Here is an 18367-nt window from a genome sequence, read left to right on the forward strand (position 1 = left end):
TTCCGGGTGAACACCCAACTTGTTTATTTTTGTTTTTGATTTAAATAATAATTTGAAGATACAAAAAAAAACACCCACACACTGAATAAATGTTTGTTTTTAATTTAAAATCACGCGGCTGCGTTTTGAACGTAAACTGAACGTGCTCGTTGACCGGAAGCAGTTGCTTTCCGGACCGTTTTTTGGTGACGGACGTTACATCGAAGCTACAAAAAAAAAAAAAATCCAAATCATACATTTTCAACACTGAGAGCAAAAGAAACGTCGCGGAGATACGTGAAGCCATGGGGGACCAGCCGGTGAGAGTGTGAGTCTCACTTTACTCGTATTTAACCTTCCGCTTTTACAACACGTCATTTGTTGTTTCCAATTTTGCATTCTTCGACTTTTAACTGCTACTAAGCGCCACTTCACCAACCAAACCTCATTCAAAAATCTGACAATTTAAGGTTTCGCTTTTGTCATTTGCGCATTTATAAACACAATAAGGCGTGATATAGATGTATATTCGATATCAGTGGTTGGTAATGAAAAACTCGGCGACACATACACTCCACCAAAATGCTTTAGTTTTATTACAATAATAAAAAAATACAAACGTTGTTTGCCCATTCAGGTTACCCATGCAGAACCTCGTTAAAAAAAGATCTCATTTAAGGTCGCACATGCATTATTAGAGGTGAGATTATATTTAAAAGATGAAAAGAGTATTAAACAATGTGTGTGTTTGCAGCTTGGCCTGCGGGGATGTCGAGGGCAGGCTGAATGTTCTGTTCGGTCGAGTTCAGGCCATCCAGAAGAAGACCGGACAGTTTGACGTGAGTCAAAAATAAACTCAACAACTCCGGTCATGTTTTCGGTGTTTTCCTCCACACAGTCACTAAAATGCGGATCATCCCGTTTTGTTTTTCCTGCAGCTGCTTCTGTGCGTCGGAGAGTTCTTTGGGACGACGCCGGAGGCCGAAGCGGAGTGGCAGCTGTACAAAAGTGGAGCCAAGAAAGGTGCAAAACATCTGGAGGAAAAAAAACACACACACACAAAAACACACAAAAACCTTCCAGGAACAAGCGAAACGCTTATAAACCTGAAGCAGGGAAGATATCGTGCATTTTTAATCACCTGAGTTAACTCACCTTTTAATTTACCTCTCTGTTGTTTATTTTGTCACCGTACTAAAGAATCCATCATGTTACTCTATTGTGACCACAGGGGGCGCTGTTGCACGCGTTAGACAGATTCATTTAAATTTATTTGTCTATAATGTCGCTACTATGTTGAATAATTGACTGATGTCGCAGCGTATTGTTTTTACCGCAGAGGGCGCTGTTGCATCAATGTGTCTTCAAAATGTGCAAAATAAAGTACCTGACAGCAATTAAGATGCTGCATATTTATAATAATTTTGTAATTAGAATAGCAACAGCGCCCCCCGTGGTCACCGACAGGTGGTGCGACCGGCTGAAAGTAAGCATGTTTATTTTTCTGCTTGTTTTCCGTCACCTCCTCAGCTCCCATCCACACCTACGTCCTCGGAGCGGCGAGTCAGGAGACGGCGAAGAAATTCCCGAACGCCGACGGCGGTGAGCTGGCGGAAAACATCACATATCTGGGTAAGAGACGGCAGACCGGAACGATGATTCGGCAGCTTTAAGTTTGTACGTTAAAGTTTATTGACCCGTGTGTGCGTTTCCAGGTCGGCGCGGCGTGTTCACGGGCGTGTCGGGGCTGCAGATCGCTTACGTCAGCGGGCGGGAGGCCCCGCAGGAACCGGCGCCGGCTCACTGCTTCACCTCCAAGGACCTGTCGGCGCTCGTGACGCCGCTGACCGGCAACTCCAAGTTCAGAGGCGTCGACATCCTGCTGACGTCGCAATGGCCCCGAGGAGTCTGGCACTTCGGAAACAACCCGGTAACCAAACTAAAACTATAAACGTTCTGAAGTAAAACAGGAAGTTGGAAACGTCCTCAGATCATGCGACCTCTTTTTTTTTTCTCTTGCGTTGCAGGAAGTGAACACGAAGTTTTGCGGAAGCGGCTGCGTCGCCAACCTCGCCGACAAACTGAAGCCGCGTTACCACTTCGCCGCATTAGAGGGCGCTCACTACGAAAGGCTCCCATACAGGTAGACTGGAGAGGGCGCCCTGCTGACCTTAAAGGTCCAGTTACACCGTCAGGTTCAAAATATTTAACCCGTGTTACGTCTCCAGGAATCACGTCATCCTCCAGGAAAACGCTCAGCACGTCAGCCGATTCATCGCCCTGGCAACCGTCAACAACCCCGCCAAGAAGAAGGTTTGTTGTCGTCGTCATCGTTTCCCGCGAGGGACGAAGAACCAGTCGGGAGTTTGATTGAGACGATGAACCGATCAGGTTTTTATTAGAAGACATACTGATGAGTTTCCCGTTGGGCGTGTGTCTGCAGTACCTGTACGCCTTCAACATCGTCCCGATGAAGACCACGGACCCGTCGGAGCTGGTGAAGCAGCCGCAGGACGTCACGGAAAACCCGTACAGACGCTCCGTCAAAGACAAGACGCACCCGCCGCGGCCAGCCTTCGGCGAGGACGAGGTACGCGGCGCGTGTTCGAGTCCCCGGAGGACGAAACGGGAAAGCAGCAGCCGGTTAACGTGACTCTCTCTCGTTTGTTCAGGAGCCGGCTCATCAGTTCTTCTTCGACCTGAGCAAGCAGCAGGGGGGCGGGCCCCGGGGCCGCGACAGGAAGAGGCCCTCGGACGGCAGAGACGACCACGACGGAGACCGGCACCACCAGTGGCAGCTCAAACAGCCACGGCGGCACCGTGAGTCCCAAACTCATCAAACTCTGCCGGAAGCTTCCACGGGGGGGCGCCAGAGAGGACATTTTATTTTAGGTCCGAGGCAAAACACTGATGACCATGAATAGAAACAGCAATAAATATTAAGTATGGGAAGAGTCTAATAAAGTCTTATACCAAAAATAAGTGGAAGTGGAAAACGCTGCCCCCTGCTGGCCAAGAAGAGTGAAAGACGACATTACAACGATACTAAAAACAGCAAAATAAAATGCAGGTGTGAGAGCCGACGTTCCGTGAAGAGACTCAGTCGTTCAGTGGAAGAATTATTTCGGCACTTTTATCAACAAAAACATGTCTTCTCTTGCATCCTGATCACAGATTCGAAAAAAAAATCAAAGAAACGTAGAGGCAAAGAGGTGAATTAGAGTCATAATTCATTAAATACAAATTACTATCATCAGTGTGAAGAAGAGTTCCTAAAAATGTCTTTATCCTCCAGAACAAACGTCCCAAAAAAATCTGCTCATAAATCAGAAGTTGCTTCAGAATCGTCGCATTTTAAAGCAAAAACAGACAAAATAAGACTCAATGTTTGTTTCTAACTGCTCAACGTGATGATTTGGTGTCTTTGAGTTGTAATGTTTGTGTGTTTGTCGTGTTGCAGCTCAGCCGCCGGGTCCCTGCTGGTTCTGTCTGGCCAGTCCTCAGGTGGAGAAACACCTGGTCATCAGCATCGGATCACACGTGAGCTTTCACGATCAAATAACAAAACACGCAAACTTAACCGACTCGCCTGCGAGTTATAAAAAAAACAACCAGAAACCGTTTTTTCTCCGCAGTGTTACGTGGCTCTGGCGAAAGGCTTCCTGACGCCCCAACACGTGCTCATCCTCCCCATCGGCCACTACCAGTCGGTGGTGGAGCTGAGCTCGGAGGTGGTGGAGGAGATGGAGAAGTACAAGTCGGCCCTGAGGAGCTTCTACAAGAGCGAAGGGCAGCGCTGCGTCCTGTTCGAGAGGAACTACCGCAGCCAACATCTGCAGCTGCAGGTACGAACACGGTTTGATATTTTCATATCTATATATAATATATATATATTTAGAATAATAAAACGTGTTTTTACATTTTGTAATTCATAATAACTGGTTTTAAAACGGTCTCTTCAGATCTTAATTTCGACTCTTATCCTTTTGGCGGAAACAAATATAAACGCGGTTAGTTTTTATTTACCTCTACATCTCCGGCGACCCACCGGCGGGTCGGTGTTCGGTCTCTGTCGTCGCTCAGGTCGTCCCGGTGCCGTTGGACCGCTGCACCACGGAGGACATCAAGGACGCGTTCACGGTGCAGGCTCAGGAGCAGCGGATGGAGCTGACGGAGATCCCCGAACACACCGACCTCAAGCAGGTACGAGTGGCGGAAACACGGCAGCATCCGGGACCTGCAAACACACGCTGGAAGAAGCTCGGCCGAGCCGCTGCCGTGATTCCTAAACGGTAAACGTTAACGTTTCAGATCGCTCCTCCGGGGACGCCGTACTTCTACGTGGAGTTGGACTCGGGGGAGAAACTCTTCTACCGCATCCAGAAACATTTTCCTCTGCAGTTCGGCAGGTGAGCGGCGGTCCCCGTAAAACAGCCTGGATTTAAATCTAAAACATCAACGAACAAAAATACAACCCTAAAAAAAAAATACTTTTACACCGTCACAACTCCAGGAATACTTTTTTTTGTCTTTTTTTTTAAACTGCAGTTAGAAAATATTAAAGTTAATTAAATTAAGACTTGGTTTAATAAAATAAATCCAAGATCTTTGAAGTGATGTAAACCTGTGTCTGTGTGTGTGTGTGTGTGTGTGTGTGTGTGTCTGTGTGTGTGTCTGTGTGTGTGTGTGTGTGTGTGTGTGTGTGTCTGTGTGTGTGTCTGTGTGTGTGTGTGTGTGTGTGTGTGTGTGTGTTCAGGGAGGTGCTGGCCAGCGAGCCGTTGTTGAACATCCCGACTCGAGCCGACTGGAAGGAGTGTAAGCAGAGCCGAGAGGAAGAGGAGGAGAGCTGCAAACTGCTCAGAGACGCTTTCCAGCCGTTCGACTTCGCCTGGGAGGACTAACTCTCACACACACACGTTTGTCCAGCTATCTTTGTGAGGACCGTCGCTGGCATAATTCATTTCTTTCCACCTTAAACCCTCAAACACCTTTTTTTTTTTTTTTAAAGGTCTGATCCCGATGTGAGGACCGGACACCATTTTCTTGAAAAATGAATAAAGTTGATCAATACCGATCTCAAGCCTGGGTGCTAAATACCAAGCTACAGCCGGTTAGCTGAGCACAAAGCGGACACTAACTGAATTATATCTCGGGTGCTTTTTGTTGCCTCGGCTGGCAGTTTCCCCCGTTTCCAGTCTTTATGCTAAGCTAACTGGCTGCTAGTTTTAGCACAAACATGAAACGGGTGTTGATCCTCTGAAACTCTCAGTAAGAAAGCAGATACCCACCAAACATTTCCTAAACAACTTTTCCTTTAAAATGAGGTTTTTGGTGTTTTATGCCACCATTTTCTTTTTAATATTGATAAGTTTTACAAATGTCACAACAGCCTCCCTTTAAAGTTGCTTGATTGTTCTCATTCCCAAAATCATTTTCTACACGAGTCTTTTGTCAGTTAAAGCAAAGATGAAACTCACAAAATCCAAAACCTCACTGTTGGGCTGCTTACATTATTAGAAAATACAAAATAAAAGTCCAGTTTGTGCAGCTGCTGGAGAAACTCCTTCACAATAAAAGCAGAGATCCACAAAGACAACTAAAAGTTTTCTATCATTTCTATGGAGACTCTTTAGTTTAAACCAAAACTTTGGGTGAAACATTTTTTAAATGTATTTCTTGTATTTTGTAAATGAACGACAATTAAACTCTTATTTTGGGTTTCTGGCATCATGTTTCATTATTACCACGTAGAAAAACACTTATTTTATAGGGTTTTTTTTACAAAAGCTGCAGTTTTACACAAACTAGCGTTTAGTAGTTCATTTATTTGGCATCTTAAAGACATAATTTGAACTGCATTCATCAAAATATTTGCATAAAACTCCATAGCTCTGCTTTTATAAAAATCAAAAGTTTCCAAACATGCAGCTTCAAAAATAAATCGGGAAACAGTCAGTTAACTGCAAAAAAAGAAAAGATACGAAAACAAAAACAGCCTGTTAGACTACAGCTCAAAAAAACCTTTTAGTGCATTTTACAAACAGAACTGAGGTGGATATTATTATTATCACTATTATCAGGAGGAGGATAAAAATAAAAGTGTCCACCAGAGGGCAGCAGAGTTTCTCCTTTGTATCCCGCGGACGACGAGCCTCTGTTCTGGGGGATTTTAGCTGCAGGGTGCTCGGTACCGGACTAAAACGCTCCCTTGTGTTTGAATGTGATCTCCGTACGCTCATGGGTCCGTCGACCGTCCCGTACGGATCCACGCAGCAACCAGAGAGGGACGGCCGCTATTAAAACATGTCGTTTAAGCTCTAAAGCAGGTTTGTAATGGTTGTAAAACAAGTGAGGACACGTGAGTTAAAGATGGAGGGAGGAGGTGGAGGAGGAGGTGGAGGAGGGTTTAGACGTAGTCTCTGGACTTCTTGATGGCGCAGCAGAGCATCATGCTGAAGATCATCCCGAAGATCTGCGGAGAACACGGAAGCAAAAAGTCACCAAATTAAACCCAAATAAAAAGAAAAATTCGCTTCATGCCACAAAAACCTTTTAAATTCATCAGAAATTCAACAAGTGGTGGAAATTATTTAATTTCTTTTATCCTGTTTATAGTTTGCATGTTTTAATTACTTAATTGTTTTTAAAAGTCCTTTTCTTGTTATTTATTTGTTTATATACAAATTGTTATAAAGATTTGATAATAATTTTCCATTATAGATATTTTCAAAAGAAAAGAAATTCCTCAAAAACACGTCCTGGTTAGTCGACCTTAACTCTTCCTAGTCTTCGTGCTCAGCGAACCGACTGGCTTCATATTTGCGGCTCTGATTTTCCTTATTTTCTTGTTGAACTAATCCTTTTCATTTCCTGCGAGCGTGCGGCAGCGTGTGGGTTTAGTTATTTTGTGCGGCCTCACCATGATGACGCCGATGCCGATGCCGACTCCACCGATGATGTGCAGCTTGGTGTTGAACATCTCGTCGATGGCGGCCGGACAGCTCTGACGAGATGAAACCAGGAGGAACAATATAGTTTATGTATTTTTAGAAACCCAGAAAAAAAACAAAAAAAACACGATTCTCACATCTTTAATGTTTTGTTTTCCAAATGTAAATTTATAGACTTTTATTTTGAAATCTCCATCATGTGACTTATAATTTAGGACATTTTGAAGAACAGACTTTCCACTTTTGTTAAGTTATCAATACACGAGTTGTGTCATGTGACTGTAGGCCGTGTTACCGTGGTGATGAGGGCCTCCAGCCCCTCCTTCTTGGGGCAGATGTCTCTGGCGGCGTCGATCACCGTCCCGGTCGGACCGCAGCAGTTCAGCTGCGTCACGCGAAAGAGCACGTGATCCATTAATTTATTGTAATTAATAGACGATTATTTAATTAAAGGTTTTGTGTGTGTGTGTGTGTGTGTTCTCACTCCGAAGTGGATGACGCGCAGAGTCTCCTTCAGCGCTTCCTGTTTGGTGTCCTTGTAGTTGGCGTAGGTTTGTTTGTAAAACTCGGTGACGTCCTCGACAACCTGAAGACACGAAGAAGAAGAAGCTGATCGATCACATTGATCACCTCTCAAAGTTTCTGTGTGTGTGTGTGTGTGTGTGTGTGTGTGTGTGTTGTACCCTGTCCTTGTTGGAGAGGCCCCAGATCCCAGCAGCCACTTCACCAGCGAAGATGAGGAGCAGGAAGAAGAAGAACTAACAAAACAAAACAAAAAAAAACATGGAGGGTCAATTTATTCCCTCGGTTTCGGCAAGACGTCACGTCACTTTGATTTACGTGGGACAGAGTTACCATGGCGACAAGACAAATACACAGCGTCGTCTGAGCCCGACCACGCCGCCCTCTAGTGGGCCGGCGGGTGCGTTACGAGCTATTCAGTCACTTTTAAATCGACGCCGATTCAGTCGTTTTCGTTTCCGCTCACGGTTTCGTCTTTCTACGTTTCTGCAGTTCAATCGAAAGAAAAAAGAAAAGAGTGACTCACCAATCCCAGCATGCACGGCGACTCTTTGATGGCGCCGCAGCATCCCAGGAAGCCCACGACCATCATCAGGGCCCCCGCCCCCAAAAGGATGTACACGCCTGCAAACAACGAGGACGCTTTTAATTTGAAAGGAGGAATTAAAAAAATGAAAAAATAGTCTAAGAGAATAAAAGATCAGAGTCGAGCTGCTCGGTCGGTTTAACTTTCTCTTCGGTTATCAAGACGACGTTTTATGAACCGATTTTGATGTTTGTAACCGTTCTCTGGTTCCTGAGTCTCAAACATTACGGGCCATATCATTCCCACTTCTGGTTCTTCTTCCTGTTGAATGAAAGTTTGTTTTTTAAACTCCAAACTTTAAAAGTCCTCCGTGACTGTAAAGACGCACCGAGAACGAGCCGCTCGTGAAATTCCTCCTCGTTTGCCTGAAGAGTTCGTTCTCGTCCGTTTCCCACGATGGAAATTCACATCGGATGTTTTTGCATCTCGTGTTGTTCAGCAGCAGACGACGGTGCAAACAATCTTAAATCAGGATGAAGAGCTGAAAGGGAATTTTTAACTCCAAATCTTAATCACTTTCTCTTTGTGGTTTTTTTTTTATTTTTTATTGTCCTTTGATGCGTCTTTCGTGAGGATGAATCATCATTAAAAAAGGATTAAAATAATGATTGTAATTACAGCGCTGACATCACGAGCACATTCAACACACACACACACACACACACACACACACACACACACACACACACAGAAAGCTGTCATTAAGATGTTTGTCATTTCGAGCGTCGCCTCGCCGCCCGCTTCACTTTTCAGTTTGACGGAGGCGAAAAACACAAAAGAAGAAGAAGGAGGGAGGCGAGTCCGTCGTTCTGTGACAGTTCCTCCGGGAATACAAAAAAGTCGAGGGGAACAAAGACGTCGCTGTCCGCCCGGGAAGAATGAGAGCAATGTGTGGAGGGCCGGAGGAGCGCCGGAGGAGCGCCGGAGGAGCGCCGCCTCGCCGCCGGCCGACCACCCGACCGACCGACCGGCCGACCGCCCGACCGACCGACCGTCGGGTCGAAGCCAACGAACACACGAAAGCAACGGAGCCGGGAAATTCATGGAGCTAAAGAGGAACCGGCGGTTTCTCCTCATCGGTTAATTCATTTCTGTCACAGTCGGCACGCTGAAGAGAGTCTGCAACTTCAACAGCCAATCAGAGCTTCCGTTACAACCAACCAATCAGCACGTGCCGACCGAAGTTTTACGTATTTGTCGCACGATAAAGATTTGATCCGGTTGATTTTTACCGAACTCTCCACGACGTCGAGCGGTTTGTGCGCCCGACGCTGGCGCGTTCAGCTGCATTCATTCAAAAAGAGAAAAATGAAGGAACAGCGAAAACGGGTTTTAAGGTTTCAGCTTTTTATCTAAATCTACGATTTCCTCCTCAAAGACCAAATCACAGGACCGAACTAAGAAGTCCTTTGTTTGCACGTTCCCTCACAGCTAGCAGCTACTAGATTTGGCCGTCACCATCTTTTTGGAGCCAGAAATGACCATTTTTTGGGGTGGATCTGACGCTATGCCCCGCCCACAGGCCTGTCAATCAAACAGACACGCCCCCAAACGTAGCTCTGTCCTAAAAATCGAACGAATGTTGGAATTATTTCCGTCCATTTTGGTTTTTTTTGTATTCAGTCTTTGATTGAAACAAACCACACACACACACACACACACACACACACACACACACACACACACACACACACACACACACACACACACACTTCAAACCACAACAGCAGCAACACTTAACCCAAAACTCATCATCATAAAACTTTAATGATGCCGGAGGCGCGTCACCACTTCCTGTTCATCACGTGACCTTTAGAAGACAACATCTTTAGGTACGTTTTGAATGTTGCTGCAGGAAGCGTCGAACAAACGGAGGAAATTTGAGTCATTTCCTTTTTTGGAAAACGCGTGATGAACCGGTGAGAAGACAGCGGTGGGACGTGGAAGGTCTCACCGGTGAAGAAGACGGTGGGCGAGTTGTCACCGTCGAACAGTCCCGCCGTCCGGCTGTCGAAACGCAGCCAGAGTCCCACGGCGAGCACGGCGCTGCCGGCCAGCTGCAGGAGGACAAAGAAAAACCAAATATCAAAGAGTGATTAGAAACTGATGCATTAAGTTTGTCGGTTTTCCGTCACGCCCGTTGGTCACGTGTCCAACAGTACGCTCACAATAAGGTCCAAGTAAATGCACATAAATGAAGATTATTTGATATCTGGGCGCCTTTAAGAGAAACTCGACCTTCTCTCTGAACACCAGGGCCTCCTAACCAGGACCTCCTAACCAGGGCCTCCTAACCAGGGCCTCCTAACCAGGGCCTCCTAACCAGGGCCTCCTAACCAGGGCCTCCTAACCAGGGCCTCCTAACCAGGGCCTCCTAACCAGGGCCTCCTGGTTTATAGCGAGACCTGTTTTAAAGAGCAGCAGCCTTCAAGGTATAAAGATTGGTGAGAGAGCTGACAGACGGGGAATGAAGTTCAACTCGCTGCACGAAACACACGAGGAGGAACCTGCTGGACGACCGTCCTCCTGCTCCTCCTCCTGCTCCTCCTCCTGCTCCTCCTCCTGCTCCTCCTCCTCAAACCTCCTGCAGTGATTCAGGAGCTCCAGGAGTGAAGAACCTTTGTGTTCGACCACAGTAGTAATCCAGAGGTGACTCACTGTCTCCTCGGCAACCACAAAACACAGTTTTACATCAGGAAAACTCCCTCAGCGTGATCTGATCCTGACGTCTGGTGTTGTTGCGCAACCGGGGAGGACATGATTGTGACATGAAGCATCTCGGCGCTACGCCCCGACATGTCCTCGGGATTTATTCCTGATACGCTCCGTTAACTGTGAATCAACTCACACTCACTGGCGGGGAAGGAGGTGGGGGGAGGAGGGGGGATCTGGGAGGAACTATCAACAGGCAGTTTTTCCTTTTTAAAATCTATCTTTGGACGAGCCGGTAGCTGTAACCTGACTGCACCACAGGCCTGTCAATCAAACACTCTGACGGTGTTACTACATCTGCTCCGTCGGATCCGTGTTGTTCATCTGAAACGTCGTCAGCGCCAGAAATAGATCGGACTCCGTCAACCGCCTTCCAGCCCGCGACGCGACGCTCGACTCGTCGGTGAGGAGACGAGGGGAAAAGTTTCCTCACCGCCGCACCCGACATCTGTCGGCGCATGACGTCGACGATTTGTCAGAGTAGAAGTCCGACTCCTCGTCATCCGTCAAAATGACCTGAACCACATGTGAACAGGAAATGAGCTTTGTGTGAAAATTGTCAGTCAAGCATCCGTTTTAAAAAGTTAGCAGGAAGTTTCTCACTTCTCCTAATGGTGCAACTTCTACGTTTGAACTGCGTCCGCCAGCAAAAGCTTATCAAGAACGTTATTGAAACGTTGGATCCATGTGCGAATAATCGACGTACGGATTCTCGAGTTGTGGCCGCAACCGTGTCCCGTGAGGTCACGGTGACCTTTTGACCTCCAAAAATCAAATCAGTTCTTTCCATGAAATTGGAAATTTTAACCCGAAATTGACCGCAGAAATGTCATCGATTCGTCGTTGAGGCCGAGTGAACATTTGTGCCAAATCTGAAGAGAGTCCCTCGATGCGTTCCCGAGATATCACGCTCTCGATAACGGAACCGACCAGCCGGGGAAAAAAGGACGACGCCTCCGGAGGCTTAGAAACTAAAAAAACCAGAAGGAACCGTAAACAACACGGACGGCTGAGTGTCCTGAACGCCGAGTGGATATCGGTGTTAATGCTCGCTAAAAAACACTCGGGGGAGTCGCTGTGTTTGTATTTGATGAAACAACAACACCCCTCCCCTCCCCTCCCTCCCCCCCCTCCCCCGAGGCTCTCGTCAGCTCTCATTAACCACAGCGGTGCTCTGTAGGACCCATTAAGCTGCACGGAAACAGCAACAACACGGAGATGAATAATTCGTGAGCGGGTTTTTTTTTTTTTTCCATTACTGACGTTTTGCTGCTCGTCTTTACGACGCGGCTTTTATTGATTTTTACTGCCACCCCGGACCTCAAATCGAAGACGGCAACAGGAAGTGACCGTTTCTTCCGCACTCAAGACCCGCTCAAACCTCAGGGAACTTTTTCTGTAGTTCTAAGAACTGTGGGAAGAAGAACCGCAGGAACCCAGAACCACTGACGTTTAAGGCCCGTAGAGGAGGAACTGTAGAGACGTCAGTGTGCAGGTGATCGGTTTAACCGAAGCACTTATAGTGCCCCTTTTTTTATTTTGTATTTTTTTAAGATACCAGACTCCCTTTACAAAAATACAAATTTTACACCACAGAGCAGAGGAGTCGCTGGTCTGCCGCTGCCTCGATCAGTCAAATAGTTTGTGTTACTGTGTGACTTTCGGTGGCGTTTTAACTCCGAACTAACACCAAACTCTCACAATAACACAAACAAACCAGCCGATCAAGGTGCTAAGCAGAGCAGCAACTACTGTGCTCTGTGAGGTAAAATGACCGTTTTTGTAAAGGGAGTCTGGTGGGTTTTAAAGAGAGCACTATAACAGTGCAGTTTCTCGCTGGAGTGATTTATCCGACAGAAAAAAAAAATGCAAGGGTCTCAGACTTGTTTGCCTGACCGCGTCACATCTCCATACTGCCGCCCTACAGGTCATCTCTATATTGCAGCTTGCAGACATACATTTCTGAGGATGTGCACAACCCACCAAAACCTTCACACACATAAGCAGGACTTGAATTTCTGTTTTTGCAGCTCTCAGAGTTTGTTGTAATGAAGAAGAAAAAAAACAAAACTTTAAAGACCAGATTCAGTGTCTGATTTACAGGAACCGGTCTTTTTCTAGTCGGCTAAATCTGATGTGGGTTTTTTTTTATTTGGGAGGAGGAACTGATCGTCTGGTTTTGTCATCCCACAGCTGTCTGAGATCATCAAAACAGTGATTAAACTCAGAGCAGCTCTGTGTGTGTGTGTGTGTGTGTGTGTGTGTGTGTGTGTGTGTGTGTGTGTGTCCTGCACAGTAAACAACAGTAAAACACAGCAGGCCGTGTGTGAAACCCACTCACGGGCATTTCACACACACACAATCCTTCAGAAGGATTTAACGTCTCCAGCGGAGGTGAAGTGGATTTTTTTTAAATTTTTTTTACCTCATGTCCTGAAATAATTTTTTTTTTTAAAACGTAAGTTTTCTTTTTCAGTAAACTGTCTGCTCCGCCTGTAATTTAAACATAATTTAGAGCATTTTTGGAAAGTAACAAGTACATTTACTCACGTATACTGCACTAAACTAGAGGTACTTGTACTTTTGAGTATCTATACTTTTACTCATTTGTTTGAGAGCTTTAGTTAACTTTTCAAACTCAATATTCAGTTGATATATTTTTGCAGAGATTAAAAGTAAACAGTATCACGAGTTGAAATTAGCGTCACCATGACGACATTGAAATGCTGCTCATGTGTACATGTCAGTAAACATCCCAGTAGTTTACGTATGATAAATATACAAACATTCTTTTGCATAATAAGTACTTTTACTTGTAATTGAGGTTGTTTCCACGGTGGTATCGTTAGTTTTACTGAAGTAAAACGATACGATTCAGTTTCACCGTCAGTTTGGATTTTTTTTCTGAACTTTGTTATTAAAATTCAAAACGAAATTTGAGGCACGCGAGAATAAAACTAAGATGAGTCATCATTCAAATGACATGTAAATACAAAATACAGCTCGTCGGTTGGACTCTGAGCTCTTCCTGCCTTTGATAACGCCGCCGATACGAGTTCAGCTTCAGAAGCGGCCAGCAGGCCGTTAACTGGCACGAAGCCATCTGGGAAACAACAAAACCTCGTTACATCATCACTGAAAGCCACAAAACCACAACTTTCCCCCGTTGCTACAACAAAAGAGAAACCGTGTCACACTTTCCTCTCCAATAAACATCCAGAGATCCTCCGTCGCCGGTTGTTTTACGGAGTCGAGTCTCAGACGCTCAACCAAAATGGAGGAAATAGTCACCGCGGTTATTCGGAGAGGAACGACGGGGAGCAAATGGTCCGAACCGGCCGGGAGTCGACCTGCTGACTCAGCTGCTCGGGACCCTTCGAGCTCCCGTGTTACCGCGACCTCCGCTACTTTTACTTTGAAGGGGATCGCTTAAGTTCTTTCCGTGTAAAGATCTTTCTTTCTCCCGCTTTCAGTCAAAGAAACTCCAACATTTAGACCTTTTTAAGAAGGTTAATGAACACGTTGCCGTTATCCCCGTTGGTGGCGTCGACTCCTTTACATTTTGACACCATTAAAAAGTAGCCGAATTAGCACTTCCTGTTTGCAGTGAACCCGTAGACGTACAGACACGTGTCACTGGATTATTCTTATACTGAAGACAGCGTTGAAACGTGATGTTCCTGGGGCAGCCTCTGCAGCGTTCACTCACTTCCTCAGGTCTGGTATGTCCTGTTTCCTTTTAACGCAGAAGATCCTGTGATTTCACAAATGCGAAAACTCCCCTGCAGGAAGTGACGAGGAAGCAGAGGATCATCAGAGTTAATCCGTCCGAACGTGCTTTTATTCTGAAAGTGTGACAGGATCGTTTGTGTAAACGAGTTTTAAGAGTAAAGAAACACTCAATAAAGGTACGATTAAGTTTAACGCAATCAATCAAATCGATTGTGACAAAAACTTTGAACAAGAAAAACTAAATTTGTCCCTGATTAACAGTTACTTTAATTATTGATGAAGTTGTCAATTATCTTAGTAATTAGTCAATAAAATACACCAAACACGCAACAGCCAGGAAAAAGCTGGAAAGCCTCAAATTTTAGAGGCTCCTTCTAAAAAATATCTTTGATATTATCAGATAAAATAATAAAAACACACAGCAATGAAGATTTAACTTTTGTTAATCAATTAAATCGATTGTGACTCATTTGTTTGGAAGAATATTACAAAGAAAACCAAAAAAAAAATAACAAAGCAGCATTTACGAAGACTTTCCGGCTTTTTCGATTGATGATTAATGAAGTCTACGAGTTTGATTGGTGACAAACAGAAGTTATTGATCCTGATAAACAACCCGTCTGCTGCATTTACTGCAGCTCAGTCAATATTTTACGATACAAACAGTTCAAACGCAGCCGACTCTCAAAGAAGCAGTTTCAGGTGCCTCCAGTCAAACAACAGCAACTCAGCATGTGTTTGAATTCCAGGACTGAAACCAGAAAATAAAAAGGAAGAAGAACATTTCCAAAACAGGTCGTGTGAACAGTTTCAGGTTCATTTGAACAGATTTGTTTTTCCCCAAAACAGCCGAGCGAGCAATCAGAGGAAAACTTGAAGCACCTGAAGTCTGGTTTTCAAAACCTCTCGAGTCTCAGCTGATTTTTTTTTCTACATACCCAGAAGAAAAAGTTGAAGACGAACACGAGGTATTTGATGCACTGCAGTCCTCCCATGGCTCCGGATCTGAGAGGATCAAAAAGTTTCCTTTGACTCGGTGGGCAGCAGAGAAAAGTACTGAGGTGGATCTCTGCTCTGTCTTTTTCTGTGAACCACACCCTTTGTGTGGCTCACCTGTGAGGTCAGAGGGGGGAGGGGGAGTGGGTGGAGGGAAGAGCCGGAGGAGGAGCAGGGGGCGGGGCAGGGGGGCGGGGCTGAAAAAACAAACAGCTGAGATCCCAGGTGGAAGTAATCAATGAGGTCCAAGGATCAGACCTTAAAACCACTGATTTATAAATCAATACCGACGGAAGATGATCGGATATAAATATATTTATAAAGTTTACAAGGAGTCTCTCAGTTTAGAAATATTGTAATTATGTTTTATACGAGATGATGAATTCATACCTTTTTTTTAAAATTTTATTATTAATAAAGTAATTTTCACTGAATCTTTTATTTTATTGTTTTTAATGTTGCTTTACATCAGTTTTTTTTTTCATGTGAAACACTTTGAGCTGCATTTGCTGAATAAAAGTTTATTATCTGTGGCCCATTCCAGAACAACAATTAAATATAATCTGAGCCATAAATGTTTATTCATTTCTTATAAGAAAAGACAAGAATTTGACACCTTCAAATTTTTCCCAAAACAATTATTCACATTTTTGCTGTTAAACATTCATAAAATAAAACAACAAGTTGAACCAAATGGCAAATAATTTCATAATTCAGTTTGTCTGAAAGTGATTTTGGGGGTTTTGAACTATATTTCCTGAAATATTCATCACTTTTTGTTTTCTGGTAATCTCTTCCTGTCTGTAGCGCCCCCTATCAAAATAAAAGCATCACATCATATCTATACAAAAGATAAAATTCCAGACGGTCTGTTTCTGGTAAAAAAGCGACGGTGTGTTCGGGCTTCAGGTTTTCACAGGTGCACACACACACACACACACACACACACACACACACACACACACACACACACACACACACACCTCCTGGGACCTGCTGCTGTTTGTTCAGGTAACTCGAACTGTTCCAGTGGAACCAACAAACAGCAGCTTTGTGTGCCGAAAGCCTCTTTTTATCTCCTCCGTTCCCGTTTCTTTTGTCTCTTTCTGTTTGAAAATGCCTTCAGGGGAAAAAAAATGAAATAATTGCTGCTGCTAAAAATTTTTTTTTTTTTTAAAAAGTGCAAAAATTACTCATTTTCTTTTAAAGGAGCACAAAAGTGACCTGAAAACATACAAAACTAAAAGGTCTAAAACTGTTAATAGTTCCTAAATGTGGGATTATTTTTTCTCATTTCTTTTCTGGTGGGATTTGACCGTTGACCTCTCTCTCTCTCTCTCTCTCTCTCTCTCTTTCTCTCTCTCTCTCTCTCTCTCTCTCTCACCACTCAAGACATTTTTATAGAAATGAGGAAGAGAAATGACTGATTACGCAACCTTTAATGACGACGTTGGACTCACTAACGCCCCCTATTGGACTCTTACTGAACTCCTTACAAGATCAATACAAGTTCAATCATAAAATCTTAAACACAAATAAAATCAATCAATAAATAAGCTTTCACTTATTAGTAAATGTTGGTAAACAGAATAAATATGGCACTGCAGATATGGATTTAAGATCTTTCAAATAATACTTATTGTAACCATGCTATATTGTTTTCTTTAGACAAGTTGACTTTATTGATCAATAGATCTGAAGTTAATTAATCGTTTTGTCAATCAAAATAAAATCTATATTATTCTGCAGACGCTTTGAGGATCAGTTCCATGTAAAATAAATCAGGTAAAATGTAATTTAAAGATAAAAAAAAACATGCTTTAAATTCTTAACAGATGTTAAATTTGAAGATCTTTGCATGGTATTTGGTGCATTGCTCTCTTGATAACTGTTCGGCAGAAAAGAGCAGATACTATCGACTGCGGTCGGAAGTTAGAAGATATTTTTGACACGTTTACCGAGTCATTTGGTCTGTCGTTAAGCACCCTCTGATGTTTCCTTCCGCTGAACAATTATCACGTAAAATGAGCAGATAGTTGAGAACCGACAGGTTTCCAGCACCAAACCTCATGCAGAAAGCTTTAAAACAACGTTTCTTTCATCAATAGCCAAAGTACATTCATGAATAGATATTTCCTAGAGAGTATAATTTAAATAAAATCAGGGTGCGTTTCAATTCGGCGTATATTAAATTATGGTTCACGGATATATTATTCTTAAAAGTTTAAATTGTGAATATAGAAACCTTTACTAGTAGCCTGTCGTCCTGCTGCCGAGTTCTTTTTATTTGTTAAGCGGGGGGGGGGAAACAAATGCAGATTTTTAATGGAGTTTAACTATGACTTTCATAAAACACAGAGACACACACATATAGCTGAAATATAAAACATTTGGACACTTACCCAGAAAACGAAATTGAAGATGAAGAGGGCGTACTTGACACAGAGCTCCCAGCTGGTTAGAGCCGTCATCTCTGCTGTGTAGTAGTTTATTAAAACCGTGAAATATCCACCTATTTAATCTCTTAATTGTTCGTCAGTCTGTCGCTGCTGCTTCGGCTCGGACCTGTCGCCGCAGTTCGACTCCGTTCGGCTCCGTTCGGCTCTGTTCGGTCAGTTCCGTCAGGGCGGAAAACGGACGATCAACACCCACACACGTGGAGAGATTTCTAGCTCTTTCTTCCTGTCGTTTATCTTCCTCTCTCGTTTCTTTTGTCTTTTGTTTGGACTTTTGTTTTTTTGTACTTGTAAACACGCATCATTTGATTAAGATGTATGTATAAATTATGGGCTATTCATCTTAAAAATAAATAAATAAATACCTCAATAGATTTCTGATGTGTTCCATTAATGCATGTTTATTTAAAAAGAAAATATTGTAAGAACTTATA

The 18367-nt window shown here is 43.9% G+C and overlaps 2 protein-coding genes across 3 annotated transcripts; one reads left to right on the forward strand and one right to left on the reverse strand.

Moving 5' to 3' along the window:
• The first annotated feature begins 185 nt into the window (after nt 1-185).
• On the forward strand, nt 186-5955 carry cwf19l1 (CWF19 like cell cycle control factor 1). The gene is made up of 14 exons (XM_069174445.1): nt 186-307; nt 734-818; nt 918-1002; nt 1510-1611; nt 1695-1909; nt 2007-2122; nt 2208-2292; nt 2423-2569; nt 2652-2799; nt 3440-3519; nt 3615-3824; nt 4063-4182; nt 4291-4388; nt 4736-5955. Exons 1-14 carry the CDS (start codon nt 285-287, stop codon nt 4878-4880), a joined length of 1659 nt encoding a protein of 552 aa, XP_069030546.1. The 5' UTR covers nt 186-284; the 3' UTR covers nt 4881-5955.
• Nucleotides 5785-18113, reverse strand: LOC138213386 (CD9 antigen-like). Of its 2 annotated transcripts, none has more exons than XM_069174455.1 (8): nt 17880-18113; nt 9992-10094; nt 7978-8075; nt 7613-7687; nt 7414-7515; nt 7225-7314; nt 6899-6982; nt 5785-6451 (listed from the first exon to the last, which is right to left on the reverse strand). In XM_069174455.1, exons 1-8 carry the CDS (start codon nt 17946-17948, stop codon nt 6386-6388), a joined length of 687 nt encoding a protein of 228 aa, XP_069030556.1. In that variant the 5' UTR covers nt 17949-18113; the 3' UTR covers nt 5785-6385. The 2 variants fall into 2 exon arrangements, with proteins under 2 accessions (XP_069030556.1, XP_069030564.1); XM_069174463.1 differs by lacking the exon at nt 17880-18113 and adding an exon at nt 15420-15529.
• Between the last annotated feature and the right edge of the window lie 254 nt (nt 18114-18367).

This window comes from Embiotoca jacksoni, unplaced genomic scaffold (genome assembly GCF_022577435.1).
Source record: "Embiotoca jacksoni isolate LCO1_2020_lvr unplaced genomic scaffold, fEmbJac1.0.p SCAF_102, whole genome shotgun sequence".
NCBI classification, from domain to species: Eukaryota; Metazoa; Chordata; class Actinopteri; family Embiotocidae; genus Embiotoca; species Embiotoca jacksoni.